General features: G+C 39.9%; 1 protein-coding gene across 2 annotated transcripts in view; it reads left to right on the top strand.

Moving 5' to 3' along the window:
- Pde5a (phosphodiesterase 5A) overlaps positions 1–14,203 on the top strand; it is a 136,340-nt gene that overhangs the window by 13,059 nt on the left and 109,078 nt on the right. For both annotated transcript variants that reach the window (XM_051185568.1, XM_051185569.1), the window contains exon 2: positions 4,635–5,223. In XM_051185568.1, coding sequence (XP_051041525.1) covers positions 4,635–5,223 — 589 coding nt within the window. The remainder of the gene's footprint in view (positions 1–4,634; positions 5,224–14,203) is intronic.

Below are 14,203 nucleotides of genomic sequence, written 5' to 3'. Positions count from 1 at the left end.
CAATTATGGCCCCAAGTGTCCATAATGGATGTAGCTGGCATATACCCCGCCATACTCCTCCCTCTTCCTAGGGGCTTGTTCTGCCCTTTTGTAATTGGCTGGACTTTATAAAGCTCGTTTCTTGGTTCGTCATCTCCATTAGCATGGTATTTTAAAGGACCTGGGAGGTAATACAATCTTACATTCAGTGATCTTACATCCCATGTACTTTCTCTGCTCAAATTTAATTTTAAATTTAAGAGAAGAGGTTATGCACTGCTTGCACATACGTGCTCTAATTTGACTTGCCCAGGGTATCAAGGGTGAAGGACTCAGGAGAATTTCTACCTGTTTAAAAATGAAGAGGTTGAGGAGCAGCGAGAAGTTTGATTGTTGACCCAAGACCATCTCCTGGCTACTGAATAACATACACCGTTGTGGGGTCTTATCTTGTCAATACAGCAGCCATTGTTACCACTAAATACCTCGACCTCCAGAGCTCTGGAAGTAACTGACCATGAAAGCTGAGCTCTAAATGGGACATCCAGAGCATCCCCTCCAAGGCTTCTTCAGCGAGAGGGCAGAAGCTTTGAGCGCTGGAGGAAGGGAAAGGTGTTGTGGAATGCTTCTTTTTGAATGGGGCATGGCTGTTGCACTCCGGCTCTGTGCTGCACAGGACTGTTAGCGAGGAGGGAGGGATTACATGAGGCCCCATCCCTTCCCGAGGCTGCTGGTACAGTTTGTGCTTGTCTGAAGAAGGAGAGATGTTTTCCTCCGTGGTATAACTGCTGGTGTGGTATCCATGGCCCATAATAACCCCTCACTCAGGCTTCTATTAGCAATGCTAATTAAACTCAGTGGGCCACGAAGAGAGAGACAGAGAGAGAATGTGAGTGTGTGTGTGTGTGTGTGTGTGTGTGTGTGTGTGTGTGTGTGTGTGTGTGTGTGCACCCATTAAGGGAAGAGGGACTGCTTGGGAAGAGAAGGGGATTAGCAGAAGTGAGAAGACAAGAAAGGGTAATGAAGGTTTAAATGTGATCAGAATACATTATATGATGTGTGAATGTGTCATACTGAAACGCCCCTTGTATATAATTCATATGTGCTGATAAAAACCATTCACAAAGCACTAACTTGACCACTAGCGAAGCTGTGGTGTTTGTACTTTGACTCCCATGTCAGCTCTGCATCTCATCTGCAGTGTTGAGGCTGGACCTGGATTATTCCCTTCACAGTCCTTTGGTATTTTTGACCTTTTACTCCATGGGATATAGTCATGCATCTTCTACTTGTTTTCAAAGAAGATGGGCTGGGGTGGGTTTGAGAGATAGCTCAGAAGTTAAGAGCACTGGCTGTGCTTTCAAAGGATCCAGGTTCAATCCCTAGTACCCACATATTGGCTCACAACTAACTATAATTCCAGTTCCAGACCATCTGACACCCTCTTCTGGTGCCGGGGTGCACATGGTGCACAGATATACATGCAGACAGAACACCCACACAAATAAAATAAATTGAAAAAGAGAGGTTGGAATAGTTGGTTTGTGTTTTATGGATGATGCAATTGAAACTCAAAAGAAGTTTCTTATCATTGCTCGCATATCCCATTAGTTAAAAACTGCTAAGATTAGAACTCAGAGCTGGAGACCAAAAATTTATAATCCCCCATATTTTTAACAATTAAAATTTCCTCTCTTAGAAGAATATCTCAGTTTGGAAGTGGTTGTCTCCCCTCCCACCCCCATGGACGTAGTTTTGATGGAAAACAAGAAAGCTTGGTTAAAGAATAAATTATGTGCTCTAGTTTTACCAGGATTTTCAGAGTCCAGTTAACAGAAACAGAATCAGTGTGGTTGCCTTTTGTATACCTTTAAGTGATAACATTAGTAACCTGGCAGCCTGACAACTCATTGGAATGCCAAATAAAATTTACCTATCTGTTCACCAGCAATTTCAGGAAATATATATATATATATATATGTGTGTGTGTGTGTGTGTGTGTGTGTGTGTGTGTATACATACACACATACATATACATATATACATATATATATATATATATACACAAACACACACACACACTGACTGGAGTGGCCAGCTGAAATACAGGGCACTGGTTAAATTTAAATTTAAGATACCATTTACAATAAAATAGTTATTCCTTATTTTCTTCAAACACACTATTACCTGGGTGACTTCTTTTTCTGTTACACTCTAAACCCTTACAATGACTATTCTTTCATGTATACTCATTGTACGTTTTTTCAGTGCAATTTTTTTTTTTATTTATAAAATATGGCCTGTTTCCACAGAAATAGGGGCATGCTGGGATTTCATTAGAAATTTTTAAGGATACTGTCCTCAAGAATCTCTTTTTCTTTGGGTTCTCTTGAGTTCCTATTTTTTTTAATAGCATATTTGTAGCATGACATTTGCTATGATCCAATGTAGAGAATAAGAGAAAATGTTGTCATGAGTGATCATATTCTTTCTGTGCCTTCTTTGTTTAAATTTGGTTTTGACTTTCACATTTGTTTAAATTAATGAGATGCCGTCTTCACGACTGGCAGTGACGGATACCCCAAGGAAGTCTCTGGTTTCCTATATCATAGCACCAGGAATAGGAGGCCTGGTTATGCCACCAGATTGTAGAATAGATTCAGTTCAGACATTTAAATTACTTTCATAGTGTAGAAAGTAAGATTGTTAATGTATTCTTCACCAGGTTTAAAGAAAATGATACTTTTGGTTTTTTTTTTTTTTTTTCAGAGTTTCTCTGTGAAACCCTGGCTGTCCTGAAACTCACTCTGTAGACTAGACTGGCCTTGATCTCACAGAGATTCTCCTGCTTCTGTCTCTTAGGTGCTGGGACTAAAAACATTCACCACTGTGCCTGGCTGATACTTATTTTAAATAAGTAATTGACTATTTCTCAAAATCCATTATCATTGAGGAAGAGATAGGGAAATAGGTATAACCTAGATTGTAGAAGTGACTTGCCTTGCTGTCACTACCCTCCAGGCCTGGCTTCAGTGACCCACAACCTAACACCTCAGCACTGTGAAGCTGAGACAAGAGAATTAAGAGTTCAAGGCCAGCCTTGTGTACATAGTGAGACCCTGTTTGAAAAATCAAAATAGTGGATATTCTGTGTAATTTTCTTGAATCCTGCATACCATATTGTTTTTTAACTTTAAGTTTTCATTGCAGTACTTTAGACATATCCACATGAGGGGATGTGAAAAAATAAAATCTCATGGATGATCCTGTGATGGTTTGAAAGAGAGTGGCCTCATGGGGTTGTGTGTTTGATTATGTGGTCCTGGTTGGTGGAACTGTTTGGGAAGGATTTGGAGGACTGCTGAAAGAGGCTTGCTAATGAGGTCAGGCTTTGAGGGTTCAAGCGACTGGCACCATTCTCAGATGCCTTTCTGCCCCCAACTTGCAGATCAAGGATAAGCTCTGGGCTGTTCTGCCGCCACTCCTTTGCTCTCTACCCATTGTGGACTCTAACCCTCTGAATCCATAAGCTGCACATTAAATGCCTTCTTTTATAAGTTGGCTTGGTCATAGCGTTTTATTACAGCAATAGAAAAGTAGCTAAGAGAGTAATTGGTACCAGGGAGCGGTCTACTGCTTTGACAGGCCTGACCATAGTGTGTTTTTGGAGGACTGTGGAAGACTCTGGGACTCTGGCCTAGGAAAGCATCTGGTCGCTGTAAGCAAGGCTTCATGGACCATCTTAGTAGGATTTGGAAGACAGCAGTGTTGAGAGCGATGTGAAAGCCCAACTCAAGAGGTTTCAGAGGGGAACACTCTTAGCAACTGGGCTAGGAAGCATTCTTGTGCTGTTTTGGCAAAGAACGTGGCTACATTCTGCCTTCGTTCTACAAATCTGCCTGAGGAAAAATTGAAAAGTATTCATTTCCTTGGTGCAGGAGATTTTAAGACCACTTAATATTGACTCTGTCTCATGGTTATTAGTAATCACCCTATGTCCATCTATAGTGAAAAAGAGAAATCAGAGAGAGAGAGAGAGAGAGAGAGAGAGAGAGAGAGAGAGAGAGAGAGAAATGCAAAATGTACAGTTGGAAGAGAAAAATAATACCAGAAAATTTAATGTCAAGGCTTGTGTTGAAAGAGATGAGAAAAGTAAAGAAAGAACTGATTCAAAATGGAACAGAGGGAGGGGGACCCTTAGCTAAGCTTCCAAGGAATTTTCTGTTTTTAAAAGGACACAAAAATTAAGCTGAGAAGAACCCAAGGTCTAGTGTGGTCACACACTCTAGCACCGAGCCTCAGTCCCAGCTCACGTGATGATCATTTATATTAGTGCACAGACTATTGTTAATGTCTGCCTAGAGCCCTTTGTGGCCGGGCTGTATATAGCTGGCCATGTTGCAACGGGAATGCTGCTGGTCTTTGCTACAGCGTATGGTATTGCAGTCAAATACCCTTGAGTTTCTTTTGTCACCCTCTAAAGGAGCTTTCTTAGAGAAATTATCATCCACAGAGATGTTCATATATATTTTTTAATGTATCTGGAAAGAGTTGAGAGTGACTATAACTACATTGACAGGATTTTTGTAAGCTTTAGAGGGTAATACCCTTTTTTCCTCAAATATCTAAGCTGTCTACATGGTTTTGCTCTGCAGAGAAATGGTCAACGCATGGTTCTCAGAGAGAGTTCACAACATCCCTGTATGCAAGGAAGGCATCCGAGCCCACACGGAGTCCTGCGCCTGTTCTTTGCAGCAGAGTTCTCAGGCAGACAATACCACCGCTGGAGCACCAGCCAGAAAAATCTCTGCCTCTGAATTTGACCGGCCTCTTAGACCCATTGTAGTCAAGGATTCCGAGGGAACTGTGAGCTTTCTTTCTGACTCAGGAAAAAAGGAACAGATGCCACTAACCCCCCCAAGATTCGATAGTGACGAAGGGGACCAGTGCTCCAGACTCTTGGAATTAGTAAAAGATATTTCCAGTCATTTAGATGTCACGGCCTTATGTCACAAAATTTTCTTGCATATCCATGGACTCATTTCTGCCGATCGCTATTCCCTGTTCCTTGTTTGTGAGGACAGCTCCAAAGACAAATTTCTTGTCAGCCGCCTCTTTGATGTCGCTGAAGGTTCCACACTGGAGGAGGCTTCCAATAACTGTATCCGCTTGGAGTGGAACAAAGGCATTGTGGGACATGTGGCAGCTTTTGGTGAGCCCTTGAATATCAAAGATGCCTATGAGGTAAGTAGGGGTCCACAGAACATCAAACAGTGATTGCGAGGAATGCTGGGAAGGTGGGAGGTTGAGATGGAATAATTTGCAGAGCTCTTTAAAACTGGATGTAGACAGGGCTGCAACTCAGTAGTAGAGTATTTATTATGCACTATTGCACTGAATCTCCACCACTCAGAGGAGTGGGGAGATTCAAAAACAAAAGCAACCAAGTGTATGGTAGGTTGCTAGCTTGCCAGTGCCAGCCTTCCTTCCTTAGTACTAGGCAGGAAGTGTTTTCCATTAAAAATAATGTGAGCAAATCCATCTCATATTTGTAATCTGATGATTATTTCTATGCGAATTTAGGGATTTTAAGCTGGGATTCTAAAATGATAAGTTCAAAACCTGTCAAAATAAACAAACAAACAAGCCTGGCACCTTCTTCTCCTTCCAGAAAAAAACTGCCATCTTTTGAAAGCCCCACTGACACCAAAGATTGGTTTTCTTTCCTTCCATCTTTCTTTGTCCTGTGTCTATTTTTCAGATCGTTCTCTTGAGGGCTCCAACTCAGTCGCAGTTAGCTGATGACTAAATGCCGGGAGACCTGGATATTGCTCAGTTTTTAGTATTAGACTTTTATTTGCAAAGATACAAGAAAACTTTATGTTTCTATGTCCCTGACTTCAGAAATATTGTCAATATCAAATTTCATTTTTCTGTTTTCTTTAAATTCGTAAAAAAAAAAAAAACGCTTTATTATAATGAATTTACCAATTAAAATACCATGCATCTAGATTAACATAGTCATTCAGACTAACACTTGGTTAAGTCCCAAATGCTATATATCTAATGAATAAATACTATTCTATTAAAATAGCCATTCTGAAGCCATGGAGCTTATGTTTTATACTTTTACTAGCCATTATTTCTGTGCTTTTATCTATAAAAGTTTGCTTTGTGTCCTTTACCTCAGTCTTGTTCTTCATCATTAATATTAATGTTTCTTCTCTTCTCTAGATGTTCCCACACTATATTTGTTTATGTATATAACATATACTTTATAGGCTAGGGTCCACATATGAAGGAGAACATTTGTTTTTCTGAGCTTGTGTGACCTTGCAAATATTATGCATTTTGTCTAACCACCTTCCTGTAATTTTTCTTTCACTTTTCAATAGAACTGAAAAATATTTTATATATTTCCCAGATTTTCATTGTCTATCTATGATGGGCATCTTGGTTCTAGCGTCTTGCTATAATAAACAGAGCAGTGATAAACACGGAGAGGGTAAGGAGGTCTCTGGGTCTGTGGCTAGGAGTGAAATGGCTGGGTCATAGATAGGTCTATCTGTTTTTAATTTGGGGGAACCTACAAGTTGATTTTCATAATGACTGTAGTAATGTGTTCCCTACCAGCAATGAGTAAGGTTCCTTTCCTCTAAGTCCTCTAACATTTTATTGTCAGATTTCTTTTTTCTATTTTTAAGATTTATAAGAAAGTTTATTTTATGTGGATGAGTGTTTTATCTGCATGGAAGTATGTGCACTGTGTACATTTCTGGTGAGGCCAAAAAAAGGGTACTGGATCCCCTAGAATTAGAGATACTGACTATGTAGATGCTGGGAATCAAACCGGGGTCCTGGAGAAGAGCAGGAAGTACTCTTTACTACTGAGCCATCTCTCCAGCCCCTCTCGTCAGATTTCTTAATTACAGCCATTCTGAAGAGTGAGATGGTATCTCAAAATATTTTAAATTTCTATTTATCTAATGAGTAGGGATGTTGAACATTTTAGAACAGTCATTGTCTGTGGTGATATACTATTCATATTATATATATTATTATCTGTAGCGATATAGTATTTTATATATATATTTATTAAAGCTTGCCTGAGGGTTCAGAAAGCAAAGCTAGCCACAAGCCATAATGGTCAGGGAATGGTGATATACACCTTTAATCCCAGCAGCCATACTAGAAAGCCATAGAATCAGGCAGTGGTGGCACACACCTTTAATTCCAGATCTTAGGAGACAGGCAAGCGGATCTCTCTGAGTTCAAGGCCACCCTGGCCTACACAGAAGTGAAGAGTAACAGAGCTCTTTAATCCCAGCACTAGGGAGGTAGAGGCAGGAGTGATATGGCTGGGCAGAGAAAAGAATAAAAGGCAGGAGGAGACAAGAACTTGGAGCTTTTGCCTCTGAGCATTTGTGGCCATAGCATTGTCTCCGAGGATCTGTGGAGACAGGATAGGCATTTCGGCTTGGTAGAGGTAAGAGCTACTGGCTTTGCTGTTTTGCTTCTCTGATCTTCAGCTTGAAGCTAGAACCCAATATTAGTTTCTGTGTTTTTACTTTTTGTGCTTAAATTGTCTGTTTCCTATGTTTTTTCCTTCCTTCCTTCCTTCCCTCCTTCCCTCCTTCCTTCCTTCCTTCTTTCCTTCCTTCCTTCCTTCCTTCCTTCTGAAACTGTTTATTCTGCTCATTAGCCCAGTTCTTAATTGGAATTAAATTTCTGCAGTTCTTCATACATCCTGGTTATTAGCCCCTGCCCGAATGATAAAGATCTCTGCCATTCTGTGGCTGTCAGTGTGCTCTGATGGGAGTTTCCTCAGCTGTGCAGACACTTGAATTTTACACAGTCCCATCTGTTGATGGGCTCTTGCGAGGCTAGTCCTTATGTCAGTGTAGTTCATTTCAGTAAGCTCTTCTGTGTCCACTATCTTGAAGAGCATTCATTGCTTGCTTTTAGTACGGAAGACATCTGTAAATCTGAGAGTAGAATATCAAAAGTTCCCTGCTATTATTATGCCAAGACTTTATGCCTTATAGTGTTTCTTTTATGAAAGTAGAGCCTCTAATATTTGCTGTATTATACATGTCTAGAATTGCTATCTCTTGATGAATTATTCACTGTATTAATATATAGCTTCCTTTGGTTTTGGTTTGAAGTTTACTTTATTTAACACAAGGAAAGCTAAGCCTGCTTGTTTATGGCTTCCATTTATTTAGTAGTTTGTTTTCCATATTTTAATACGAGACTTTGGATATCTTTCCTGGCTTATTGTGTTTCTTGGAGACAATATATAGTTGGTTCTTGTTTTTAAAATCCATTTCATTAGTCTGCATCTTTGATTCGTAAGTTGAGGCCATTTGTATTTAAAGTTATTGTAGAAAAGGATTTGCTATTTTCTATGAATGTTAGGTTTTTTTTTTTTGTTGCTGTTGTCTTGCTGGGTCATTAGCATTACTTTTCCTCTTCCATTAGTTTTGAGGGTTTTCTGATTTGCTGTGCGAGATGTGTTTGCTTTATTTTGTCTTTCTGTTCCTTTCATGGAGTATACACTTTCATGCATTCTTCTGAAGGAGCTTCTTTCTTCTTCCTCCCGTAAAGTATTCCATGAAGAATTTCCTTCAGTGCTGGTTTGGTTGTCATGTATTGCCTTAATTTATGTTTGTCTTGAAATACCCTTTCTTCTCCATCAATTTGAAAAGATAACTTTGCTGGGTATCTCATTCTTGGTTCACACTTATTTACTTCTAGAACTTGAAATATTTAATTCCATGCTATTCTGACTTTTATGGTTTCTGAAAATTCTGAGGAAAATTTTGATAGTCTTTTGTCTTCCTCATGCTGCTTTTAAGATTTTTGTTTTGTTTTGTTTTTATTTTCGATGTCCTAACTCTGCTGTTTCCTGGAGAGTTTTCTCATTCATTCTGTTTGGAGTTCTGTATACCTCTTATGTTTGGATGTCTGTTTCTTTAAGTTTGCTGTTATTATTTTTTTATTTTACCTTTATTCCTTATTCCACATTATGAATATTCAGGTTTAGACTCCCGGATGTATCACGGGATTCTTGGAAACACATTCCTGGTTCTTAATATTTTTTCTTTATATATATCTATTTGTATTATTGTTTTGATTTTGTCTTCTATTTTTGTACTTCATGGTCTTGTCTGTTAATGATGGTGCTTACTGTTATTTTTAAATTGATCTTATCATTCACTTCAAGTGTTTCCATTTCTTTCTTTTTCAATGTTTCAATCTCCTTGCTGATTTTTTTCCCCATATTTTGGACTTCCCCTTTCAGTTTACTGTTTTACTGACCTTGGAGGTTGTCTTGTTGAAGTCTTAGATTTTGTTAATTCATTCATCTGTTTGTTTGCAAATGATTAATATTCTTTTTAAAAGCAAGACTCAGAATTCTTTCCCAGTCACCCAGCCATCTTTGGGCTTTTGGATTCTCTAAAAGGGGAGCTGATCAGTTGGGATGTTTCATGGTGGTAGCTATATTGTTTGTTGGAGTGAGTTTGTCTTCCAGTGTTTACTTCCCTTTGTTAAGAGTCTGTGTGAATGGTTTGTTCTGTGTGGGACATTTGTATGAAGTACAGCTGTGGGGATTGGTGAGACTTGGTGATGATTGTCAGATGGAGTCGCTGAGGTGATATAGTGTTTACCTGTGTGCCAATAGGACCAAGGGTAGGCTGTACACTGAAATCCAAAGCAACCAAGGGTAGGCTGTACACTGAAATCCAAAGCAACCAGATGCAGTAAAAACTTTGGTCATTCCTTTGATTTTGTGAATCTTTTGGAGATAAGAGACATGATACCTACTGAAGTCTTTCTAGTGTGTGGAGGCTGTTGTTAGAGCCATAGGCCCAGAGTAACCCACAGCAGTATAGTCTCTTAGTCCTTGAGGGACTACTGGAATCCCAAAGTCAAAATCCCACACCCACACTGACCTTAACACCACCGGGGCTAAGCCTCTGTCTCTCAGGGGGTCCTGAGCACACTGTAGCTGAAGCTCTGGCCTTGCATTGGCCCTGGAGGTCTCTGGGGCTAGATGTCCCAGGTCCCACTGGAGCCAGACATCTTTTTCTTGTCTTTTTAAACAAGTAAACTTCTACATATGTTCTTTTTAAGTGTGAATTTTGATGTATTTTAATGAAAAGTTTTGATAGCTCTGCATTTATTACAGTTATTCACAGGTCTTTAATTTGTTTTCAAATTTCCCATCTAAAATGTCTTATATTTATTAAAGATGCATTTATTGTTTATCATATATATATATATATATATGGTACTTGGCTTATATATATATACATACATACATATATATCTGTGTACTATGTGTGTATTGTACACGCAGGGGGCCATTGGAACAGAAATTATAGACATTTGTTAGCCTCCATATGGATTCTGGGGATCTAACCTGGATCTTCTAGAAGAGCGGGCAGTGTTTTTAACCAGGGAGCCATCTCTCCAACCCCTTGAAATGAATTGTAATTCTCAAACAAACATCTTAATTGAGAAAATGCTACTTTGCTTAGTGATGAGGTAGATTAAGTAGCTAACAGTTGTTGAGACAAATCTACTTTCTACCACACCACAAAAGCTCAAGAATGGTGTGGTCCAACTCACTTGTTCTGGGTGCCTGTTTTAGAACCTGGCAGAGAGGACTTAATAAGATTTTCTGGATGGGTTAAAGTTATATAAGATACAATAGATAATGAGAATTTCTAACATGAATATCAGATTTCAAGCTGGTCATATCTGTCAAGGCAAATGTCATCAGGATCAGGTTTGATATCAAGCAAGGAAGATGGGGAGAGGCTTCTCTGAGAAGGAAATGCTTGGTGGGCCCTGGAAAACGTGTGGGATTTGAGTGACCTGGGTGTGAGCCTGATGAGACCCAACAGTAGAGAGCTGTGAAGGAGAGTCAGGGGAATCGGATGCTGGACTGCAAGTGTCCAAGTGTGAGTAGACATAAGGGAGTTGTGCATGCTCAGCCAGGAAACTGTCGAACTCCGGATGAGGGATATGTTACTGAGTCAGACCCAAGAAGATGAACTGAACAAGTTTTGATGGGTGACGGGTATGCCTTAAATTGTGTTTTAGGAGGATAAAGTTTCACCGGCTCCAGTAGTAAAACATATTAGACAGAAAATCTAGAGGCTGCGAGGATAGATTATTTTAGCAGTCTTTAAGTGAGGAAGTGTGGCCCTGAACCAACGGAAAGACAGGGAGAGAGGAGTGGAGTTCCCAGCGCTTGGCAGATGATGGGAGATAGTAGCGATAGACAAAAGGAATCAGAAATGACTGGAGTTTTGGGAAGGGTGGATGAACAGTGACACTGCAGAATATCAGGGCAGCAATGTGTCATGATAGACAGTTTAGATAGTTTAACTCCTAAGATATTTTTCTCCCCAGAACCTGTTGCATATACATTCTTTCCATTTTTGATGCTCTTTGAAAAATTTAGTGGTCTTCATGGAGCATCCCTCAACATCTCTGAGTTCTCTAGTAACATCACACTGTAGCTGACTCCAAGAACCAAGAACCTTACCTTCTGTTCCCGCCAGATTTCCATGTCCTTTCTCTTCCTGTTGTAGGTGACAGTGGGATTCATACTTTTCAGTGGCACTAGTGTCGCAAGAATACTAGGAGCACACACACTCTTTGGCTTTGTTAAGAAGGTTGTCATTTGTCATTTGTCCTGTGTGTCTCCAGCATGTCAAGTCTTCACCGACCTTCGTTTTCGGTAATCTACTTACCATGTTTAAAGCGTGATGATAGTTTTTGCTTTGTAGTTGATATTGGTTTAATCCTTAGGCTATGGTCTGGGACAACCAGTTCTTCTCATTTGCACTAATACTGAAGGTGTAGCCTTTTAGCTTGGATTTCTCCCCTTCATCCTTGGCACCCTACATCATTATTTATAGTGGCCTTGTGGACTTTCGTGTCTGTTCATGCCACCATGACTGTGGAGTTTGTCTGTGTTCTAATTTGCATCGGTTTTAACCCTGGAAGCCATTTATCTAATGGAAAAGTCTTCTCTCAGCTTCAAGCATAATTTGAATAGTAAAAATACTGTCCCGGAGTCTTTGGTGAAAGTAGTCAGAACATGACTATGTGTTCGGATGCTTCCCAAGTCTGACTTCTTTAGCTATGAGCTAGTAAAAAATGACACAGACAGTGTGGTTGTTCCTTAAGCTTATTTGGGCCAGGTAATGCTTTCAAGGTTATAATGCCACAGAAATCCAAGAGGGGGCCATGGAATATAATAGTGCTTATATTGAGGCTGAGAACAAGTTTTAAACTTTCATGGATACTTTAGTTGCGAGAAGTTATCAACATTGGATTCACTATTTAAACATGTATCACAGAAGATTATATAAAACAACACAAATTTGAAAATACAGTTAAAACTGATAAACTAACACATTGCCATATTTCACATATAAATTGATATGCTCAGCTTAGCCCAGTGGTTCTGTTAGACCACGAATGCCGAGGAGAGGATTAGCTAGCAGGAGCTGTTTAAACACTGACTGATGTTGAGTCTTAAGACTTCCTAGTTGGGAAAACTTCCCTCATGTGGCATTGTATGTATTCATAGTGAGACAAAAATCAAAACGTTTACCAGTAAGAAGGTAAGGAAATGTTAGTATGTGTAAGACATTGACTTAATAAGATACGTTATTGTAATAACAACATATCCAACTCCTACACAAGACCACCCAAGACTGGTACCCTTTCTAAAGGAAGTTTTCTAACCCCTTCCTGGGATTGCTGTTGCGTTGTGTGGCTTTGTATTATTGAAACTCCTGCCTCTCTCCTGAAGTGACTCAAATGCAGACGGCAGCTCCGAGTGGTCGCTGACCTCTGGAGAGCACAGATGATGCGAGGATTCACACGTCACTTACATTGCTGTGCTCACGTAGTGCTATTCCTCCCGCCCGCCTTCCTTTCCTCTATTCTTCCCTTTCATCCTTTTGCAGAGGAACACATCAATTCATCTCTCTCTGCCATCCTCACTTTCCACTGAAGGACTGGGACCAATCCCTTCTTAAAGGAGTACGGAATCTCACTGGCGAATTCCTAATGAGTGCAATTATTTCCAAAATAAGTATTAGAAAAGGGAAGAGCAACAGCAGATGCTGCAGTTTAGATAAATCATGAACTCTTGCGGTGTTCTGTGCCCCCAGGGAACACAGTCTGGGAACTGCTGTGTTTGCTTGTTCATATTCATGCTCTAATTTTAGGCATTATCTTTAAAATGCCATTCTTGGAGGAAATGAGCCTTACTTGGCAATTCTTTTGTGTTTTTGTTTTCTGGTATGTTCATTTTCAATTCATAGATTTATATCACCATGTCCTTCTTTCCTTCCCCCACCTCTCCTGTAAGTCATACATGTTTAGTATTTTCATTTTTTTTATAATTAGGTAAGTCGAAGACATACTTTTACTAAAAATTTTATTGTGATTTTAATTTTTTTATTGGTGTGTATGTGTGTGTTTGTGATATCACATGTGTAGAAGTCAGAGAACAACTTACAACTTTTGAGAGTTGGTTCCCTCATGTGAATGAAGCTAGGCTCTTTTGGCAAGAGCACCCACAGATGTCCAATTTTTTTGAGACCTTCTTTGGTTTTCCACACAACAGCTAAATTCTGTGTGAAGTGGGTATTTACAATCCTGTTTAATTCTAATACTACCCTGCAGGTACAAAGCCTATATGTTAAGGCGACAGTCTTGTGAGGATGCCTGTCTCCCAACACCATCCTCAGAGGAGACCCGTGCAACCCACACTTCCTGTAACTTCCTCATGGCCAGTCATTTGATGAGATGATCCACAGCACTCAGTAAAACATTATACCTTCTGTTAAAACTCTGTAACTGTTAAACTGAAGGGAACACAGTGTGGTGATACTTTATGATCTAACAAGTAAAGTTTGCCTGAAGATCAGAGTGCAAAGCTAGCCATACTAGTTAGCCATAGAGACCAGGCAGTGGTGGTACACACCATTAATCCCAGCAATCAGGAGACAGAGGCACACGGATTTCTGTTAGTTCAAGACTGTCTTGAGTTACACGAAATTGATCTAGTCTAAAAGAGAAACAGAGCTCACACAAAAGTGATCTCAGCACTTGGGATCCCATGCCTTTAATCCCAGCACTACAGAGGAATATAAGGTGGGAGGGGACAGGAGCTCAGTGTAGTCTGAGG

The sequence above is a fragment of the Phodopus roborovskii genome, unplaced genomic scaffold (genome assembly GCF_943737965.1).
Source record: "Phodopus roborovskii unplaced genomic scaffold, PHOROB, whole genome shotgun sequence".
In the NCBI taxonomy this organism is placed as follows: Eukaryota; Metazoa; Chordata; class Mammalia; order Rodentia; family Cricetidae; genus Phodopus; species Phodopus roborovskii.
The sequence above is the reverse complement of the archived record's forward strand: the minus strand, read 5'-3'. Positions and strand labels throughout refer to the sequence as shown.